We start from the raw sequence: 19,660 nt of genomic DNA on the forward strand, positions 1-19,660 counted from the left end.
AGACAACAAGCTCCTCCCAGATGGGTTCTAACCCGGAAGCAGCAGAAGAGGCGACGTAAGTGGAGAAACACCGGAAACAAGGCACTCTGACTTAAGAGCGCTGACGTGCTAATGGCTGGGTTTGGGCAAGACTGGGGATGAGGGCGGGACCCTCCGCCAGGAGCAGATGCGGCCCTCCGCCCCGCCGCCCCGCCGGGCCTGCGTCCACCCCCCTCCTGCGGCAGCACCGAAGCCGCTGCCGCTGGGCTTGCAGGGCCCACGTCCCAGGGCTACTGCTCACTAGCTGTGTGACCCCTGGCAAGACGCTCAACCTCTCTGTGCCTCGGCCCCCTCACCTGCGAACGGGCACAGTCACAGCACCCTGCACAGAACTGCTGTGCAAAGACAGCAAGCGCCACTCACTTCTAGGGCTTGCTGAACACAGAGTGTTCAGGGTTCGTTCCAAGATCTACTGGACCAGGGCTCGGGCTGCCGGGAGGGGCCCAGGAGTCTGGGCTCCAACACCTCCTGGTGACACCACGCGTCGGGTCCAGCCTGTGCTGACATTCCTGATAAATTCTACGGATCTGAACTTTCCTGCTTCTTCCGACGCCCAGTCAATAGGTCCTGACAGATACAGACAATGGGGTAGCTGCCTGAAGGTCCTGCTTGGGAGAGATGGCTCGGGGACCAGGGCCACCCCTAGGCCAGCGTCTGCTGGCACCACCCCCTGCAGGCAGGCAGGCAAGGCTGAGTGCCAGGCACCGGCTAAGCCTCGAGTTTCCCCCGAGGAGCAGGGGCACGGAAGGTCACGCCTCCCTCCAGACTTGGACCCGATCACGTTCCTCATTGAGCTGGGGACTGACCATCACAGGAAGTGAGACCGCTGGGTGGGGCCACTGCCTGGCAGAGTGGGGCCCGTGCAGGGCATGTTGTGGGGTGACTCCCTGTCCTGGAGGGGTGGGGGGGCCCCCACGCCTGGTGGGGCCTCGGGGCTGAAGGGAAGACATGCTCACCAGGCATCACGCCTTTGATGTCACTCTCGGGGCTCATGCGGTTCTTCTGCGTGAAGTGCAGGATCAGCTTCTTTGCCGGCTCAAACTGGTGGGTGGCCATGAGCCACCGCAGGGACTCGGGGAAGATCCTGCAGAGAGACGGGGGGAGCGGGTGAGGGTCTTTGCATCGTGTGGGATGAGGAGACGCTCTGTCGGGGGCTGGGAGCGTCCAGGCAGGTCCGTCTGGGTTTCTGTCCGTGAGCTGGGGCGGCCAGTGGGTGCTCAGGACTCGGGTAGTGCCGCCGGCCAAAAGAAGACTGTGGCCCTGGATGTTCCTAGTTTTCTTTAGAAAGTGTAAACGTTGCGATTTTTAAAATATGGCAGAAAGGAGCAGCATCCTCCCAGCTGTGTTAAGAAACCCATGTAGGCTGTTGAGCACAACGCTGTGCCTCTAAAGCCTGTTCCGGCAACTCAGGGACAGGCTGCTTTCGTGATAGTTTGTCTCAAAACCGGGGCTTCCCCTGGTGGCTCAGACAGTAAAGAATGCAGGAGACTTGGGTTTGCTCCCTGGGTCGGGAAGATCCCCTGGAGGAGGAAGTGGCCACCCACTCCAGCATTCTTGGCTGGGAAATCCTATGGACAGATCTGTTTCAAAAAACAAATATTCACAGAATGATTTTAAGTTTTAAAAAATGCCCCCATCCTAGCAACCTGACAGGCACTTTCCCAGGCCTCCCCCGCAGAACTATTTTCACCTTGCTGATAATGCCCGGAACTCCTCCCTGAAAGGATGGTTTTCAAGGGTTATTGGCAACAGGCTCCTTGCTGGTTACTGTTTAGGATGAAATCTGATGAGGATTCCCAGTGGGAGGAAGAAACCTCCCAAAGTCGTGTCTTATTCTCAGTGCATTTTGTAATTTTACATTTATAACAACATTTGCAAGTCGGCCGAAGAGAACGTGCCTGTTTGGAGCAGGGGTCAGCATGCTTTTTCTGTAAAAGCCCAAACAGTCAATATTTTAGACTTTGCCTGTGGGCCACGAGGTCTCTTCATAAACCAGCCACTGTCCCTTCCTCAGGGAAGCTGGGAGTCAGGGCTGGGGACGACAGCACAGCCCCTGCGGCCCACGCTCCGGGTGTCCCCGTGTCCCCTGTCGCTTGCAGCGTGTCCGGGAAGCGTGACCGGTGCTGATAAGCAGTTATCTTTGCTGCTGCCTGGCACCTGCCCTGCCAGCTCTGGGGAGACTCCAGTTAGAGTCAGCCAGAAGCCAGAAAAGCTGACTCTGACAGAGTCACATCACTCATGATGCAACAGCTGTCATCCCCTTGCTTGTTTGAACAAAAATCAAGTTTCTAAATGTTCATAATGTATTCTGCAGGAAGAGCTGACGTCAGCGGTACATTGGGTACACTGGGATGCTCTGTGAGTGTTAATCGGAGCTGGGTGACCTGGGTTGTCACCAAGAGTCAAAGAGCCCCCCTCCCACCAGGCTGCAGGAGGGTCCTCCCCAGGAAGGCATGGTCCGAGCCAGAAGCTGGGCTCGGGGAGCCCCACATCTTTTCCCCTGGGAGCCCCCCAGAAAGCTGATAAAACACAGGTTTCAAACTGGAGGTACAGATTTTTTTTTTTAAATAATAAAAGTTAATGTTTTACTGGCCTTTATTTTTTACAAATTAACTTTGAATAATGTATGTCCAGCAAACAGAAACACTCAGAATCATATTACATAGACATTAACATCTTGCCATATTTTATCAGAGCTTTTCCTTGTAATGAAATAGCCTAACACAGATGCCCACTCTTAACGGCTCTCAGTACCCTCTCCCATCCATCTTTCTGATTTATTTGAGTTTAGTGTCACGTTCTTATTTCTTGAGAGAGACACATAGATCATTAACTTTAATTCTTCTTTTCTAATATGTGCATTTTGGACTTCAAAATTCCACCTACCATTAGCTACACTTTACAACTTTTGATAAGGAGTTCTTACTGAGATTTGATTCTAAATATTTTGTGACTCTCTCAGGACTTTTTCTTACCTATGACAAACCTCGTATATATTTTAAAAATGTAAATGTTACATATATATGTATATATAAACATATGTACATATTACATATATATATACATTTACCAACACATAGGGTTTGAGAGGAGGGTAGTGGTAGAGTTGCAATCTTGTTTCATTGATTTTTAATTTTTTAAAATCATTTTGAGAAAACACAGTCTGTGTTCCTGCAAGCTGGCACAACCAGAACCCTGGATCCAAGAGGAGAGATGAGAGGAGAGAGGCAGGGCCCAGCGAGGGGGGCCCCTGAGGTTATGGGGGAACAGCGGCCCTCGGACCAGAATGAACCCAAGTAAGAAACTGCTCTCCCAGGAGACCTGGGCACAGGTGACAGGCAGACTCTTAGCCACACGACCCGTCTCCAGGGGCAGACAATATTGCAAACCACACCCTCACGACTGGGTCTACACTCACTAGGTCTGCTGCCACACGTTTCCCATGAGTTTAAGCCTTTCAAGCTTGTTATGTGGAAGTAACATTTTCCCCACTGAACAGATGGGAAGACTGAGGTGAACAAAGTTCAGGGACATCGTCCAGATTCCACGGGGTTAAAGGCAGAGCTGGATCAGAGCCCAGGCACCCCGACCTAGGACCCGTGACCAGAACCTCGGGGGTCACAGCAAAGACGCCCAGCCCGAGTGCAGGGACGGTGCTCCGATGATGGGGGATGGGAGGCAGACACTGGTCCAGCGACGCCCCCTCGGGCCCTCCAGATGCTGTGGTGCCCATCCCCTCCCCGGTGTTTCAATCTGCTGTGGTCATAAAGGACTCGCTGAGCCGTCCGCCAGTGAGAAAGCCCAGGACGGCCGCTCCAACCTGGCTGATGTGCGGTGCGGCCACATTATGGGAACTTAATGAAATGTCTCCTGACAAGTACATAATGTAATAACACCATGGAAATTAAAAAGCCGGCCAGTGGCCCAGGGTCTGGCAGGAATGTAGCTGAGCCTCGGGAATATCCATCATTTTCAACAAAAATTTAAGAGCGTAGTGAGCGGCTGGAGCCCACGGCTGCTGCGGGACTCACGTGTGGGGCCAACACTAAAACAGCAACCACTCCAGTATTCCTGCCTGGAGGACCCCACGGACAGAGGACAGAGGTGGCTACAGTCCCTGGGGTCGCAGATGAGTCAGACAGCACTGAGCCACTAGACAGCAAGAAGCAGCAAGTCAGACGTGCACTCATGGTCTGTTCTGCATCCCCGCCACCTGAAATATCCCTCGGAAATTAAAGCTTAATATTGTGATCCTTTCATGATACTATGACGCTGACATTTTCTTCTTAACGTTTAACAATAAAGCCAAGTACTGCTTCTGTCCCACTGGACATCATGCACGTTGCCTTCCTGCTCATCCACATAACACCTGGTCCTGGCAAGGGTCTGCATCTAAAGCTTGTCTCTCTTCAAATCACTGAACTGGAACATTTACTCACAAAGAAAGTATGGAAGTAAGGCTGATTGCTGACACTGTAAAATTAATTCTATACTTGAGTTGTTCTGTCTGTGATTCCAAGGCACTTAGTTTTGGGTGACAGGCCTGCTGACAGCTGTGCTCACACACTGGTGATGTGACATCACCACACTCATGGGGGAAACGTGACCTGAACACGATCAACCGGCCACAGGAAGAAACATGTAAACCAGTGAGGATGGAGGGGCAGAGCCGTGAAAGGCTTTGAGGATGGAGTTTCCCTGAACGTGGCTGAGAAAAGGGTCGTAGATGGTTGTTCTAAGGGTGCTTTGATTTAAAGAGGTGATTCTAGCTCTGGAGTATTACCAAGCATCACACGTATGACATTCTGAAAAGGCTCTCAAAATGGAAAAAAAAAAAATCAAAGACTAGAATTTAATTAAACACCAGTTGGAAGGATATTCTAAGTCTTTGAGTCAAAGCTCTTATAAAAATATACACTTGGTTCCAGTAGATAAGCTTTCACCTGAATTTTTTTAAAACTTTTGTTCTGTTTGGTATTGAAAAAATTAGGTAAGGAGGCTCAATTCAGGGTAAAGCAAATGGATATGAATTAGCTCTTTTAAAAAAAAAGTCAAGTTCATGATTTCAGCTAAATTTAGTAAATTAGGGATAAGGGACAAGTACAAAATCAAAGAAAATTTGGCTCTCAGGATGGTTAAGCCCCAAAGTCTTCCTAAGGCAAATGAACCCTTCCTGTAAATTTCTGTAGCACAAGGAATTCTTTCATAATTAAATTGCATCCCACGAGCTGATAGGTTACAAAAATTTGGAACGCAGCCCCTTTATTGGTTTGCAACATGATGTACACCTAAGCTCCAGAATTCTTTCACTACGGCAAAATTGTGGGGGAGATTTATCAGGAGGTCCAGGCTCATAGACCAGTTTTGTGACCTTGGGCAAGTCACCTCACCCCCAGGCCTCTGTTTCCCCATCTGTGGAATGGGGTGGGGGTGCGTCATGACACCAGGCTCCCCTGGCCCCAACATTCTAATATATTTCAAGGGGGCTCGTGGCAACTGTTGCCTCTTTCTGAAAGTTAAAAAAGGTGCTGCTCACACAGTGCACGGAACCCATACTCTAATGCTGCTTTAGGTTCTGCCAGGACAGGTGGAGTCAGTCCCTAAGACGGCTTCGCAGCTGGCCTTTTAAAGGTTCGGCAGCTCTGAATGGAGCGCAGCGTGGAACAGCTGGGATACATTTAAAACGTCCCTCAGTTCCCGCTCGAGACAGGGGTTACTTGGAATTCATCTGGGCTCATTTCATCCACTTCCTTGGACTCCCTTCTTTCAGTTCCTTTTACTAACTGATTCATGGGAAAGGTGATCAGGCTGCAGAAAGCGATAGGACACCTGGGCATTCAAATGTAGTATTGTAGGGGAATTAATCTGGCATTTTTGCCAACGATAAAAATAAAATGTGATGCTGAGAAACGACCTGAGGAGGTGAGTGGGCAGAAGCAGCAGAGCCTCCGTGCGCTTCTTTTTCTAACTGGAATTCCATCGGCTCCTCTGAACCAGCCGCCTGTTACAGGGAGCTTCTCGGACCCCGGGGAGCAGCCCCTCACGCCGCCCCGCCCCGGCCTGTGGCTGCAGTCTCGAACCCCTCGGGATGATCACAAATGGAAGCCTGTGGTTCGTCTCCTGCCAGGACTGCCCGCGCGTGTGGGGCTGTTGTGGGCTGTGCCGGAGCGCCTTCAGTGACCGACGGAGGCTGGGACCCGGCCACTCTGTCCGTCCGGGGACTCTTGCCAGTTGCCAGTCGGGCAGGGACTTAGCAGTTCTCCCTGCACACCTGTCACCAGGCCACTTCCCTAATTTCTGCCGCCGCCAACAGCTCCACCCTGCCACTCTCACGACACCCATGCACACACGACACACACACACCTGCATACAGCACACACGTGCACGCACACTGCCGACGCGCGGCCTGGTCTCCAGGCTCCGAGATTCTCAAGCCGGTCTTAAGCGACCCCTGGCTTCCCCGCGGTGGGCAGGGTATCGGGGCAGAATACTGGAGCGCAGGCCAGGCCCTGGGCTGCGGTGTGGCTCTGGGGTCAGCACCGCCGGCCTCGGAACCGAGGCCAGACCCTGCGGCGGTGCCTGGCTTCGGACTGGCAGCTTCTCTTCACATCTACTTGGAAACGTTTCAGTTGACTGCAGGGCTTCCTATTATTTTACATAATCTCTGCCTACTCAGAAGGCAAAAATGGGGCTGCCTCTAGCCTGAGGGCTCCTGAAAATTCCACCCATCAGCAAATCCCCCAAACCCTAATTTAGAGAGCATTCTGATCTGTTCATCAGGTACTTACGACTGACATCGGGCTACCGCTTGTTTCTGTGTTCACCTTTGTCAATATTACCTAACCTTCCCCATCCAGATAATTTAGAGACAACCAGGATTTCGTGGGGCTTCCCTGGTGGCTCAGATGGGAAAGAATCTGCCTGCGACGTGGGAGATCTGGGTTCAATCTCTGGATTGGGCAGATCCCCTGGAGAAAGGAACAGCTGCCCACTCCACTGCCTGAAGAATTCCATGGACTGTATAGTCCATGGGGTTGCAAAGAGTCGGACACGACTGAGTGACTTTCACATACACACATAGGATTTGATGGGTCTCCCAGGTGGCGCAGGGGTAAAGAACCCACCTGCCAATAATGCAGGAGATGCAAGAGATGCGGTGGGTTCAGTCCCTGGGCCAGGATGGTTTCCTGGAGAAGGAAATGACAACGCACTCCCGTGTTCTTGCCTGGGAAATCCCATGGACAGAGGAGCTTGGGGGGCTACAGTCCATGGGGTCAAAAGAGTCGGACACGGCTGAGCACACACATAGGATTTGACTAGAACGTTTGTTGTTGTTGCAAGTTTCCTGAAACTCTCCTTAAATTAACGATCTGACAACCTGTACAAATAATCACTGTAGCGTGAATCAAGCTCCCAGAGGCGACGGGTCTTTTATGACTCACTTCTTCCACTGTCCTCGGAGGAAAACGTTGTCCTGCGGGGCTTGACCTCTGGGGACGCTGTAGCTGAACTGGGTTTCCGTCCTGGTGCGCAGGGCGTCCTGAGGCCCTTGATTTACGTCTGCATAGTGTTATTTCGACCCCCTGTTGTAAAGAATCTGCCTGCAGTGCAGGAGACCAGGGTTCTATCCCTGGGTTGGGAAGATCCTCTGGAGAAGGGAATGACAATCTACTCCAGTATTCTTGCCTGGAGAGTCCCATGGACAGAGGAGCCTGGCGGGCTACAGTCCCTGGGGTCACAAAGAGTCAGACACGACTGAGCAACTAACACACAGACACACATACACGCTGAAATAAACTTTCTCTTGATGCAGGAAGGTGTTCTGTCCCCCTGGTGTGAGTGGGCAAGACGAACAAATGCTGGGATGCTCATGTATGGTCCTCATGCCGGCTCGGGAGTCACTGCGGGCCTTGACCTTGGCTGGCAGACCAGAGCTGGGCCAATCGCTCTCTGCCTCAGTTTCTCCATCCGCCCTGGGACCTCCTCCGGAGGGTCGGAGTCGTACAAAGTGCCGGGCAGCATCTAACTCAGAGCACACCCTCAAGAAATGTTAAAAATCAGTATTATTCTGGTCAGAATAGTTCTGACGGTATTTAAAAGAGCCAGATAATATTTAGGAGCGCTTATCTATTGGAATTGTTAATAATTTTTTTCGGGATATTTATCTAACATGAGGCCCTTCAAATGTTTTACAATGGTTGTTTCTTGAAATTTTTAAAAATTAAGATTGCTTTTAGCACATACCATGTGCCTGAAGGGTTTCAGTGCTTCTCCTCTCCCAGTGAGTCCACAGGCCAGCCCGCTCGGATGGCCGGGGTGTCAAGGTTCATCTTCCCTCTGAGGAATGGACAGACTGCTTGTTCTCGCTGCTCCCAGGGCCGGGAGAGCCTCCTCTCAGCCTCTGTGTTCCCGTGGGGTTGAGTCCCTTCCTGCTCTCTGGACGTGTCCCGCGGTCTCGCTGACTGCGCAGTGCTCGGTTGATGGTCCCATACCTTCACGCATCTTGAACCTTCTCAAGGCAGCTCATGCCACGTGTCCATTAGGCGAGTCTTGGGGAGACCCCGTTGGATGCAGGGGCTTGGCTGGGAGCCTGGGGGTCGTGAAGGGAGACCATGCCCAGGTTCCCTGCGGGGTGAGGGACACACAGGTGCTGGGGCAGGTGAGCAAGGTGGGACCTTGCCGTCCCAGCAGCTGCCACCAGGGGCCACAGCTGGAGACTCCCAGATGTGCCTGCGTGTGGGGGTACGTTCTCACAGCACAGATAAAAATCGCTGGATTCAGTACCAAGGCTTTTGTGTCTTCTATCGGTTCCAGGAATGCCTACGACTTCCGCCGTCTGAGATGACCCAGAGGGACTGTGCTGGGCAGCAGGTCCTGCATGGCATCTTGCAGACCTTCACAGATGGCACCTGCTTCACGCCCGGCAGAACCAAGAACCCCTTCCTGCAAGAAGGCTGTGCTGTCCTCAGCCAACATGTGTCCCCTTTCACACCGTGTCAGCATCTTCGTTGGACCAGGCCCCTCGTCCCATAGGCTGGGTGTTCCTTCTCATGGGGCAGCCCGGCGTGCAGCAGCCCCCGGGACTCGAGCCAACAGCCTCCCTGGAAGGTTTCCTGAACCACCCTTGGACATCCGGACCCAGGTGGTCTGGGGTGAGGCCCATTGGTAGTGCTGGCCCAGCCTGCTCTCTGAGAACCACCGACGCTCAAAAACCAGCTTTTAATGGTTCTCCACACTTGTGAGTATTTTTACAGAAGCTTTTTGATGCCCTGGTCTCTCCAGCTAAAACCAGGAATAATCTCACTAACCACCATCTCGGACCTAATCCGAGAATATCAGGTTAACACAGCCTTGCATACAGGAGCCTAGGACTGATCTCCGGAAAAGTGCTTCCTGAAAACTTGAAGACACGTTCAAGTCGCCACACCTGATGGTGCACCTTCCTCACGGGAGGCACCTGAGGCTCCCCTCCATGACAAGCTGCTTTTCCCCGCGGCGGGACAGTGTGTGTGTGCGTACAGTGGCATGCTCCCTGAAGAGGCCTGGGTGAGCTGTCTCACCAGCGGCCTCGCCGGGCCGCTCATTGCATTGCTGCACTAGTGGTAAAGAATCTGCCTGCCAATGCAGGAGATGCAAGAGACTCGGGTTCAACCCCTGGGTGGAGGAAATCCCCTGGAGAAGGAAATGGCGGCCCACTCCAGTCTTCTTGCCTGGAGACTCCCATGGACAGAGGAGACTGGCGGGCTACAGTCCAGGGGTCGCGCAGTCAGACAACTGAGCGACAGACACACACACAGCGCCCCCAGCGCACCCCGGGTCCGAGGCAGATGTGCCCACGCTCCTGCTCACAAACCATCCTGGCGGCTCGCTCCTGCAGAGATGCTCTTCAGGGGGTGACAGCGAGCAGCGACATTTGGGGAGTGTGACGGAGCAGCTCCACCATCTCTGGGAATCCTTCCTCCTGGATCTCCCCCCAGCCCTGCGGTCAGATGCCGCGCAGCCGGCCTTCGCTAGCACCTCCGCGGCCCCGGGTCACTCTCTGCTGGGAGACCCCCCGGGGTCAACCAAGGCCGTGTCTCTGTGCACACCTTCCTGATCGTGCACACCTTCCTGGTCATGCACACCTTCCTGGTCATGCACACCCTCCTGGTCGTGCACACCTTCCTGGTCGTGCACACCCTCCTGGTCATACACCCTGCACTCTCCCCGATGAGCTCAGTGAGCACACGCCTGGACCCCCGGAGCATGCTCAGCCCTCAGACCCTCTCACACGACCCGCACACCCAGAGGCCGCAGCCCTGCCCGCCACACGGAGCCAGCTTCCGCCCAGCTCTCCTCATCTGCCAGGAACACGTCTTTGCCCAGAACCTGGTCCGATCTCCTCTTTCTGATCACTTAATCTCAGCAAGGCTCATTTCCTCAGAGAGGCTACCCCGAGTTCCTTCTTCCTGTGGCTTTGACCCACTCCTCCTCGTGCTGCTTACTGGGAAGCACGTCACTGGCTCATTTACTGCTTTTCAGGCCATGGCCCTCCTCACCTTCCAACAAGCATGAGCCCAGGCTGGACTCAGAGGCCCTCGGGCCTGGAACCACGTTCGGGGTAGGGAAGGGCGACCAGTTAACACAGGAGGGGAATTCACTTCCCAGTCAGAGTGCTCTGTTGCACAGACTTCCCGAGACGCAGATTCCCTGATGATACTGTTTGGCCTTGGAGATGGATCCCCTCGGTGAGAATTTCCTCCCACGTGGATCTCAGATCCAGCGATTCCCCACAGGACTTTCCTTTCTGACCTGGAGAGTCCAGTGAGCGTCCCTAGTTTCTCCAACAACTTCCAGCCGTGGACACTGATAGGAATTTGGAGGGACACTCCGGCCCCTGTAGTGCAGACTTCCAGGCACCAGCGTCTTAAGGGTGAATCCTCCCTGCCCAGGGCCTGGCCCAGTCGGCCAGGCGTGGAGCCTAGGCCCTGCGTGGTGCGGAGACCCTCTGGTCCTGTCATCACGGATGCTCCGAGGTCCGGCTTCCTCCTGGGAACTCAGTTCTAAGTGCAGACAGGGTCTGGGGCCTCAGCCCCGCGCGGGGCTCACCCAGAGCCCCGGGCCCCTTCCTGGCTCAGAGGCCCTGCGGCGGGCTCTGTGTCACTCTGGCTTGAATGCTGTCCCCGGTGCCCTTTCTCCTGCCCTGGAGGTCAGCACTGTGTCTAATAGTTGATGCAGCCTCTTACCTGCGTGTGTCTGGAAGCCCCCAGCCCGCGTCTGGACCGGACCTTCATCTGCACCTTTATTTCCTCCGTTCTCCGCACCCAGCCTGAGTCCTGGGCACTCGGTATCATGTGCTCTGCTCTTGTTGTGGTTCAGTCGCTCGGTCGTGTCCAACTCTTTGGGACCCCACGGACTGCAGCACGCGAGGCTTCCCTGTCCTTCACCATCTCCCGGAACTTGCTCAAACTCAAGTCCATTGAGTCGGGTGATGCCATCCCACCATCTCATCCTCTGTTGTCCCCTTCTCCTCCTGCCTTCAGTCTTTTCCAGCATCAGGGTCTTTTCCAGTGAGTCAGTTCTTCACATCAGGTGGCCAGAGTATCGGAGGTTCAGCTTCAGCATCAGTCCTTCCAATGAACATTCAGTGGATTTCCTTCAGGATGGACTCTGGTTTACGGCCTCTGCTCCTCGGAGTTGCTCCAAAGCACCAGGCACACTGCCAGGCACCCAGACTGCATACAAATACTGGTTCTTAAATTAAAGAGTGACTTTCAACATTTTTGTCACCAACAGCCAGGCGTGCTGGCTGGCTGCAGCTCCTGCCCTCCCCCAGAGGCCAGTTCATGCTTCAGGAGTGAGGTCGGTCCTCCGGCAGCAGAGGGGCAGAAGGGTGGTCATCAGGGGACAAAAACAAGGGGCCCTTCAGTGGCCTTTAAAAGCCAGTGATGCCCCCGGAGCTGCGGAGGGCTGTGGGCAGAGGTGGACCGCGGTTCCCTGGAGAGTTGGGACTGTCCCCTTGAGAGTTGCAGGCCTGCAGGCCTGCACCCCTGTAAGCGGGGTGTGACAACGGTACAGCAGCAGCTGCGATCTGCCAGCGCCGCTCAGGCCAGACGCGCACCAGGTGCCTCAGGGGTCCTGACGTCCACGACAGCTGCTGACCCAGCGTGGAGCGGATCCACCTCAAAGCCGGGGCGCCCGGGCAGGAACCACACGGTGTCCGTGCATCCGGACACCACCCGTCTGTCTGTCTGCACACACTCCTCACTTATCAAAGCACCTGGGTGCCCTTTGCACCATCAAGTTTTGTTTTCACATTTGCATGTTTCAAAGAACATTTTTAGGTTTTCTAACGTATTCACATCAGTTCAGTTCAGTCGCTCAGTCATGCCCGACTCTTTGAGACCCCATAAACTGCAGCACGTCAGGCCTCCCTGTCCATCATCAACTCTCAGAGTCCACCCAAACCCATGTCCATTGAGTTGGCGATGCCATCCAATCATCTCAGACTCTGTCATCCCCTTCTCCTCCTGCCCTCAACCTTTCCCAACATCAGGGTCTTTTCTAATGAGTCAGCTCTTTGCATCAGGTGGCCAAAGTATTGGAGTTTTAGCTTCAACATCAGTCCTTCCAATGAACACCCAGGACTGAGCTCCTTTAGGATGGACTGGTTGGATCTCCTTGCAGTCCAAGGGACTTTCAAGGGTCTTCTCCAACACCTCAGTTCAAAAGCATCAATTCTTTGGCGCTCAGCTTTCTTCACAGTCCAACTCTCACATCCATACATGACCACTGGAAAAACAACAGCCTTGATTAGACGGACCTTTGTTGGCAAAGTAATGTCTCTGCTTTTTAATATGCTGTCTAGGTTGGTCATAACTTTCCTTCCAAGGAGTAAGCATCTTTTAATTTCATGGCTGAAATCATCATCTGCAGTGATTTTGGAGCCCAGAAAAATACAGTCGCCACTGTTTCCACTGTTTTTCCATCTATGAAGTGATGGGACCAGATCCCATGATCTTAGTTTTCTGAATGTTGAGCTTTAAGCCAATTTTTTCACGCTCCTCTTTCACCTTCATCAAGAGGTTCTTTAGTTCCTCTTCACTTTCTGCCATAAGGGTGGTGTCATCTGCATATCTGAGGTTATTGATATTTCTCCCGGCAATCTTGATTCCAGCTTGTGCTTCCTCCAGCCCAGCGTTTCTCAAGATGTACTCTGCATATAAGTTAAATAAGCAGGGTGACAATATACAGCCTTGACGTACTCCTTTCCCAATTTGGAACCAGTCTGTTGTTCCATGTCCAGTTCTAACTGTTGCTTCCTGACCTGCATACAGGTTTCTCAAGAGGCAGGTCAGGTGGTCTGGTATGCCTATCTCTTTCAGAATTTTCCACAGTTTGTTGTGATCCACACAATCAAAGGCTTTGGCATAGTCAATAAAGCAGAAATAGATGTTTTTCTGGAACTCTCTTGCTTTTTCGATGATCCAGCAGATGTTGGCAATTTGATCTCTGGTTCCTCTGCCTTTTCTAAAACCAGTTTGAACATCTGGAAGTTCACGGTTCACGTATTGCTGAAGCCTGGCTTGGAGAATTTGAGCATTACTTTACTAGCATGTGAGATGAGTGCAATTGTGCAGTAGTTTGAGCATTCTTTGGCACTGCGTTTCTTTCGGATTAGAATGAAAACGGACCTTTTTCAGTCCTGTGGCCACTGCTGAGTTTTCCATGTATTTTCATGTGAATTTTCATATAAATATTCACAGAATATTTATGTGAATATTATGTATTGACATAAATGAACTTTTTTTTTAACCTTGCCTGTCATTAAATCCTCATGTATTTTTAAAATTGAAAACAAAAAATAAGATAAACAAACCCTCTAGCATTTGGCCCGGGAGCCGGGCCCCCAGACCAGCTCCAGGAAACCCCTCTCGGCCAGTTCTCCGCATCAGGTGTGTCCTCCTACCTGTGACAGGTGGGAGCAGCACCTGGGCAGAGCCTCGGAGCCTGGCGGTGATGGAGACGCCGCTGCCTGTCCTCACGGGCGTCTGAGTCTCTGAGAGGCCGTGTGGATGCCCAGGTCTGCAGCCCCCAGGGCTGGCAGATAGCACCGCTGCCCCTGGGCGCTGTGAAGGCAGGGAAGCCTCCATGGGGGGGGGTTGGGGGTGCAGTCTCCTGACTGCAGAGTGGACGTACCACGGTAGCGGGCTCCTCTCAGTGGTGGGGAGGTCAGGGATGAGGCACCGAGGCTGAGGGCAGTAGATAGCACCCTTGGCTCGAGGGCCTGTAGGTGTCCTCAGTTTTGCCTTCTGTTCAATGGGGCCATGAAATGCCCAGCCTGACACGTCTACTATCTGTACACTGCTTGCCATTTGTGTTGACACAAGTGCTAGGCGAGCAAGTGTTAAATAAGGAGACGTCCTGAAATTCCAAGCAAGTGGAGCCAAGCCCTGGAGAGCAGCAAGATAGTGAGCAGGAAAGGCCTGCTCAGGTGATACAAAGGGGGCTGCCCACTCCATCCTGCCCCGGGGAACGGTTTCTTTCTTCGCCTCTTAGAGCCCTGCCGGAAAGAGCAGGAGGTCCTGAGACGCGCAGGCTCCGGCGGGAGCAGAGCCGTCCAGCCCGGGGCCGGCGGGGTAGGCTGGCCTTGGCCCGAGGGCGGCCTCCTGGCGGGTGGCCCTTCCCTCATCTGGCTTCCTCCTCACCGCTGCCCGACTCTGCGGACACCCCGAGCGGGACCCGGCTCTTGAGGAAAGCCACATGAGTCCAGGTCACAGCACTGCTCTGCTGGGGGCTCTCCTGCCAGGTGAAGAGGGGCCCGCCTACTAAGGTGAAAGTTTGCCGCTTTCTTCCCCTCTCTGGCGTCTTCGAAAAGGAAGCCCAATTAATAGCTGTCTCGGCCACAGTGAACACTTAAAGCAAAGACACAACTGACTTCTGGCTAGAAACTAGTTTTCATTAGTAACTAAATAACAGAAACACAGCTGAGCTGGTGAAAATCTCTCTGATGTCTCATATCCGGGCTGGGGCGGGGGTGGAGTTTGGCACAGAAGGGGATGGGAGGGAAGGAAAGAGAGAAAAGAGGCTTTTCCGGAACGGGTACAACCTCACTTTCTGTGTAAACATCTCTATTGAAGGGCGGTGTTTTCTCAGCTTTGGCTAAACATTAATCCCCTGGGGAGCTTAAAAGCCTCTAGTTGCCCAAGTCATACCCCCCGGCCAGTGTGTTCAGTTGTTTTTTTCCCCTAAAGTCAGGAAGCCAAACAGTAAAAATGACACGCGGGTCTAAAAGCCCCAGTGGACTCGTCCAGGACAGGGGGCAGTCAAACCCCTGCAGGAGACCAGAGAGTAAATGCGCCTGACCTTGCCACATCGTCTCGGTCGTACCTGCTCAACTCTGCCAGCATGGCGTGAGAGTGGTCATGGATGACAGAGGTGGAAACACGGGAGTGCGGCCCGTGTTCCAATAAAACTTTATTTACAGACACAGACAGTGGGCTGGAGGCCGCCCAACCCTCACCCAGAGGAGACGGGGAGGGGCTCTGATAAATCTCTCCTAAACATCATCAAACAGGTTTCCTCCTCCCAACACGGGACCGTGCCCTTCGGAAGCCCATTCGGGAAAGCCACGTCAGACAATGGGGCCAGAGGGGGCGCCCGGGGCTGTCCTGCTCCTCCATCTGCTTTTGTGTATGTTAGAATGTTTTCCAAGATGAAACAGTTAGAAGAGGAAATTGTTTTTAAAAAGGAGAGAAATTCCCTCATTAAAAACCACAAGCTGGATCTGGAGGCCGTCTGGGCCCGGGGCAGGCGGCGGGCACTCTGGGGGCCGTCTGGGCCCGGGGCGGGCGGCGGGCACTCTGGGGGCTGATTGGGCCCGGGGCGGGGTGGGCGGGCGGGGACTCTGGGGGCCGTCTGGGCCCGGGGTGGGCGGCGGGCACTCTGGGGGCCGTCTGGGCCCGGGGCAGGCGGCGGGCACTCTGGGGGCCGTCTGGGCCCGGGGTGGGCGGCGGGCACTCTGGGGGCCGTCTGGGCCTGGGGCAGGTGGCGGGCACTCTGGGGGCTGATTGGGCCCGGGGTGGGGCGGCCGGCGGGGACTCTGGGGGCCGTCTGGGCCCGGGGCGGGCGGCGGGTACTCACGACCAGTAGAGCAGCATGAGCAGGAAGGGGCAGATGATGAGCGCCTGCAGCACCTGCCAGTCGCGGCACAGGGCGGCCAGCCCGGGCATGAGGAACTGCCCCGCCGTGGTCACGAAGCTCGCCACCATCGTGATCATGAATCGCTTCCCCGGGGGGCACAGCTCTATTCCTGGAACACAGAAGGGACGAGAGAGCCATGAGCGCCCAGCCTGCCCGCTCCCCTTCGGGCTGAGACGCTCGTTTTTTAGCAGCTGGATGAGCTTGGGTCCCCAGCGTGAAGGGTGGCAGGGCAAGTCTTGGCAGAAGAACGTAGGGATGGAGAGCAGCCGGCCCGAGATAGGAGATGCTGCTGCTGCTTCAGAGGAAGACCGAGCGACATCACCCGCAGCCCCCAGCCCTCGGCTGCCCTTTCCTCTGCCTCTGCCCTGCGCCCTCCCCACCTCCGCTCAGAAGTCCTCCAGACCCCCGCCTCACCGCCCGCCCTGTGTCCCAGTTCCCGCTGGACTCTGAGTTCCAGGCAACCCGCTCACACGTGAGCCCAAATCAGACCAGCCACATCCGGCCTTTCTTCTGAACCAGACAGGAAGCAAACCGTAAAGCAGACTGCATCTCCTAGGGCGGGACTCACTGAAGCCCCCCCACCTTCGCCCTGGGCTTCCCACGCAGCCCTCTCAGATGACCGCTCTGCCAGCAGGGGCAGGTCTGATTCACCTGTGAAGCTCCAAAAACACAGTGCCTGCCTTCAATAAATGTCAAGGTCATCACAGTCCCTCCTGTTTACAAGAATCTATGCTCTTAATCTGACCTTGAGTAAGGAAGATGGTCCCCAAACCTTAACTGTGGCACCCAAGTGACAGCCGGTGCCCACCCCCTGCCATGAACTCCTGTAAGAAAGGTCCCCAGTACTAGAACGCCTGTGGGTTTGATACATGTTCCCCCCTATCCACCCCCTGCCATGAACTCCTGTAAGAAAGGTCCCCAGTACTAGAACACCCAGCTGGGTTTGATACATGTTCCCCCTATAGAGCATGGAGTCTGTTTGCTACTCTTCAACAATTTGCAGGATTCCCTAAAGTTTCCTTTTTTTTTTAAAGTGTAGTTAAAATGAATTTTTAAAAAAGCAGAAGAAAGACCTCAGGAGACACTCCTTCTCACGCCTCTGTCCCCAGAGATGGTAGGTCAGTGGCTGCAGACACCCTGCCAGTTGTCTAGAGGCCAGAGTGGAGGTCAGAGGGAAAAAGGCAGTAAGAAGGAAAGCAGATGAGGGGGGAACAGGCAAATCACATTTGGTCACAAGGACAGAATTGGCGCTAACAAGGATCATGCACTATGCCAGCCAACACCTCCGCCAGCTCACACACAGAAGAAACAAGAGACATCAGTCTCCATCTCCGCCCCGCCACAGACAGACAGGTCACCCTCACAGCTGTCCATGGGTAAGAGAGAAACCCGGCCTTGCTGATAAAGAACCTTTGCCATTTAATGAAGAAAACAGGACCAAACAGCCCTCTCCTGGCCATTTACTGTGATGCTGTAACTTTCAGGGCCGGGGTCAGGTTCAGTAAAGGATTACTTCCTAGCGTGGCTTGGGTATTCACCCCAGATCTGGCATTTCTGCGCTTAAAAATAGGGAGATCAGGGTCTTTTAGAAAAGACCGACAGTGGCAAGTTCTAGTTTTCATATATTAAGCAAGGGCAGAGGATGTGTTGCTATGGAAACCAGAACTCAGCATCAGCCAGGGCAAGTGTGATGCTCTGAGGCTCGGCACTGGCTAAGACCGGATGAGAAAATCGAGCACCCGGCCACCCAGGTAACCTACAAGCAAAGCCAGAGAGGTAACCACGGCTTCACGTCCTCGGGCCCTGCACACGGCTGGCAGTTTTCCTCTTCCCTGCCTGGCTCTTTAATTTCACGATGCAGTAAGCAAACATCTGCAGCTGCCATGGTTCCCCCGGATCCCTTGGGGATGTCTGATCCCACATATCAATCTACGTTACATGCTGACACACCTAGGGTCACAGGTAACTTCCGGAACCTGGGTTGAAGATTGTGGATGACAAAGGCGCTTCGCCCCTCGAAGTGCGTGATTCCACAATCTGACTCCTCCCTCTCTCCTCGCTGTGGCCGCGTCTGTTAGGGTTACACTGCCAGGGTGCGCCTTCTGGAGGGTCTCTCCTTGCTCACCCTGAGCGGCCCGAGTGAGTCTCTAACTCCTGGCTACCCGGCCGGAAGCAGCAGCGCCACCAGGGAGCTCGTTAGAGACACACAGCCTGGGGCTCCGCCCAGACCCACAGGATCACGTCTGCATTTTAACGAGATCCCCAGATGCCTTGCGGAGAAGCGCTGGCTTACTCTGTCCCCCAAACCGTTAAGCATCACCCCCAGCAGGAGAAATGTTTCTGCCTCCCGGACATACATCTACAAGAGCTGAATAAGCAACATCATTTCCGGACCTCTCCAGGGCTGCTGTTTCGCTAGGAATGCTAGCAGAGGTGTTACTTTCTCTCAGGTAGCTAAACGTAGAGCATTCCAGCAGATCCTGGGTGTTTCAGCCTTCCTGCGGGGGCAGCGGAAAAACACAGCGATCTGATGTAAGGGCACACAGATGACACTTGCAGACAACGACCTTCTGCCTTGACTCACCAGGACTTCGTTCCAAGCTGCCTGAAAGCAACTGTGCTCTGAAGGGTGGCTGCAAAGATGTTAAAAAAAAAAAAAAAGCAATTATCAAAGAACCGCAGGCACTTCGGGTTTGCCATAAATCACATGTTCCTTTTGGACGATGAGAAATCAGCTTTTCTGAGGTGAGAGGAAGGCGAACTGCAGAGCGTGAGTCCCGAGTCTCCGCAGCCGGGGCGGGGGGACTTCAGGCGGACGGTTCTCCCGAGAGGGGCTTGGCGTGGGGCTGCACACGGGCGCTCCCGACCCTCATTCTCTCTTAAATGTGGTATAAATAGACCTCCTGTGCACTTGATGCAGGAAGGCGGGGGGTCGACGTTTTCTGAGATCACACGGTGTTCCCGGGTCTCGGAACCTCTGGGGTTTTTCCGGGCGGGGGTCTGCAGTAAGGCAGGAGTGCGCCAGCGCAGGAGGAGGAGGCCGTGGGCCGGGCCGCGGAGGCGGGGCCCCACACAGCCCACTCTCCGCGCCACTCCTCCTGGCCCACGAAGTCGGTGACATCCATCGGCCGGACAGCGACGCACGTCTACGTGCCGCACCAGGCTGTCGTCCCTGCCGACCTCAGGCCCAGGCCGGGCGCGGAACGAGAAGTCCGTCAGAGCACAGTGCACTGCGGGGCACTCGGCCATCCCCACGGAGGGGTGAGCCGGCCACGGGCCACCGGGCGTGATGCAGCCGCTCAGAGGCCACGCGTGCAGACGCGCGTCCTCCGCCCCGTGCCTGCGCCCCGTCCTCCAGCCACCTCTGTCACCGGCCCAGCGGCTCAGGAGCTGCTGCAGAGAGACTGCCGGAGGACAGCGGCCCCCTCCCCGCCCCCAC

The 19,660-nt window shown here is 54.5% G+C and overlaps 1 protein-coding gene across 4 annotated transcripts in view; it reads right to left on the reverse strand.

Annotated features, from left to right (window-relative positions):
* Window positions 1-19,660, reverse strand: part of SLC22A23 (solute carrier family 22 member 23) — a 128,837-nt gene that overhangs the window by 14,342 nt on the left and 94,835 nt on the right. For 3 of the 4 annotated variants that reach the window (XM_070456975.1, XM_070456974.1, XM_070456976.1), the window contains exons 4-5: window positions 16,162-16,330; window positions 996-1,123 (exon numbers count right to left, since the gene is read on the reverse strand). In XM_070456975.1, the coding sequence (XP_070313076.1) occupies window positions 996-1,123; window positions 16,162-16,330 (297 nt within the window). Of the gene's footprint in view, window positions 1-995; window positions 1,124-16,161; window positions 16,331-19,660 lie in introns of those variants that run through there. The other variant, XM_070456979.1, reaches the window with a different exon arrangement.

The sequence above is a fragment of the Odocoileus virginianus genome, chromosome 27 (genome assembly GCF_023699985.2).
Source record: "Odocoileus virginianus isolate 20LAN1187 ecotype Illinois chromosome 27, Ovbor_1.2, whole genome shotgun sequence".
Taxonomy (NCBI): Eukaryota; Metazoa; Chordata; class Mammalia; order Artiodactyla; family Cervidae; genus Odocoileus; species Odocoileus virginianus.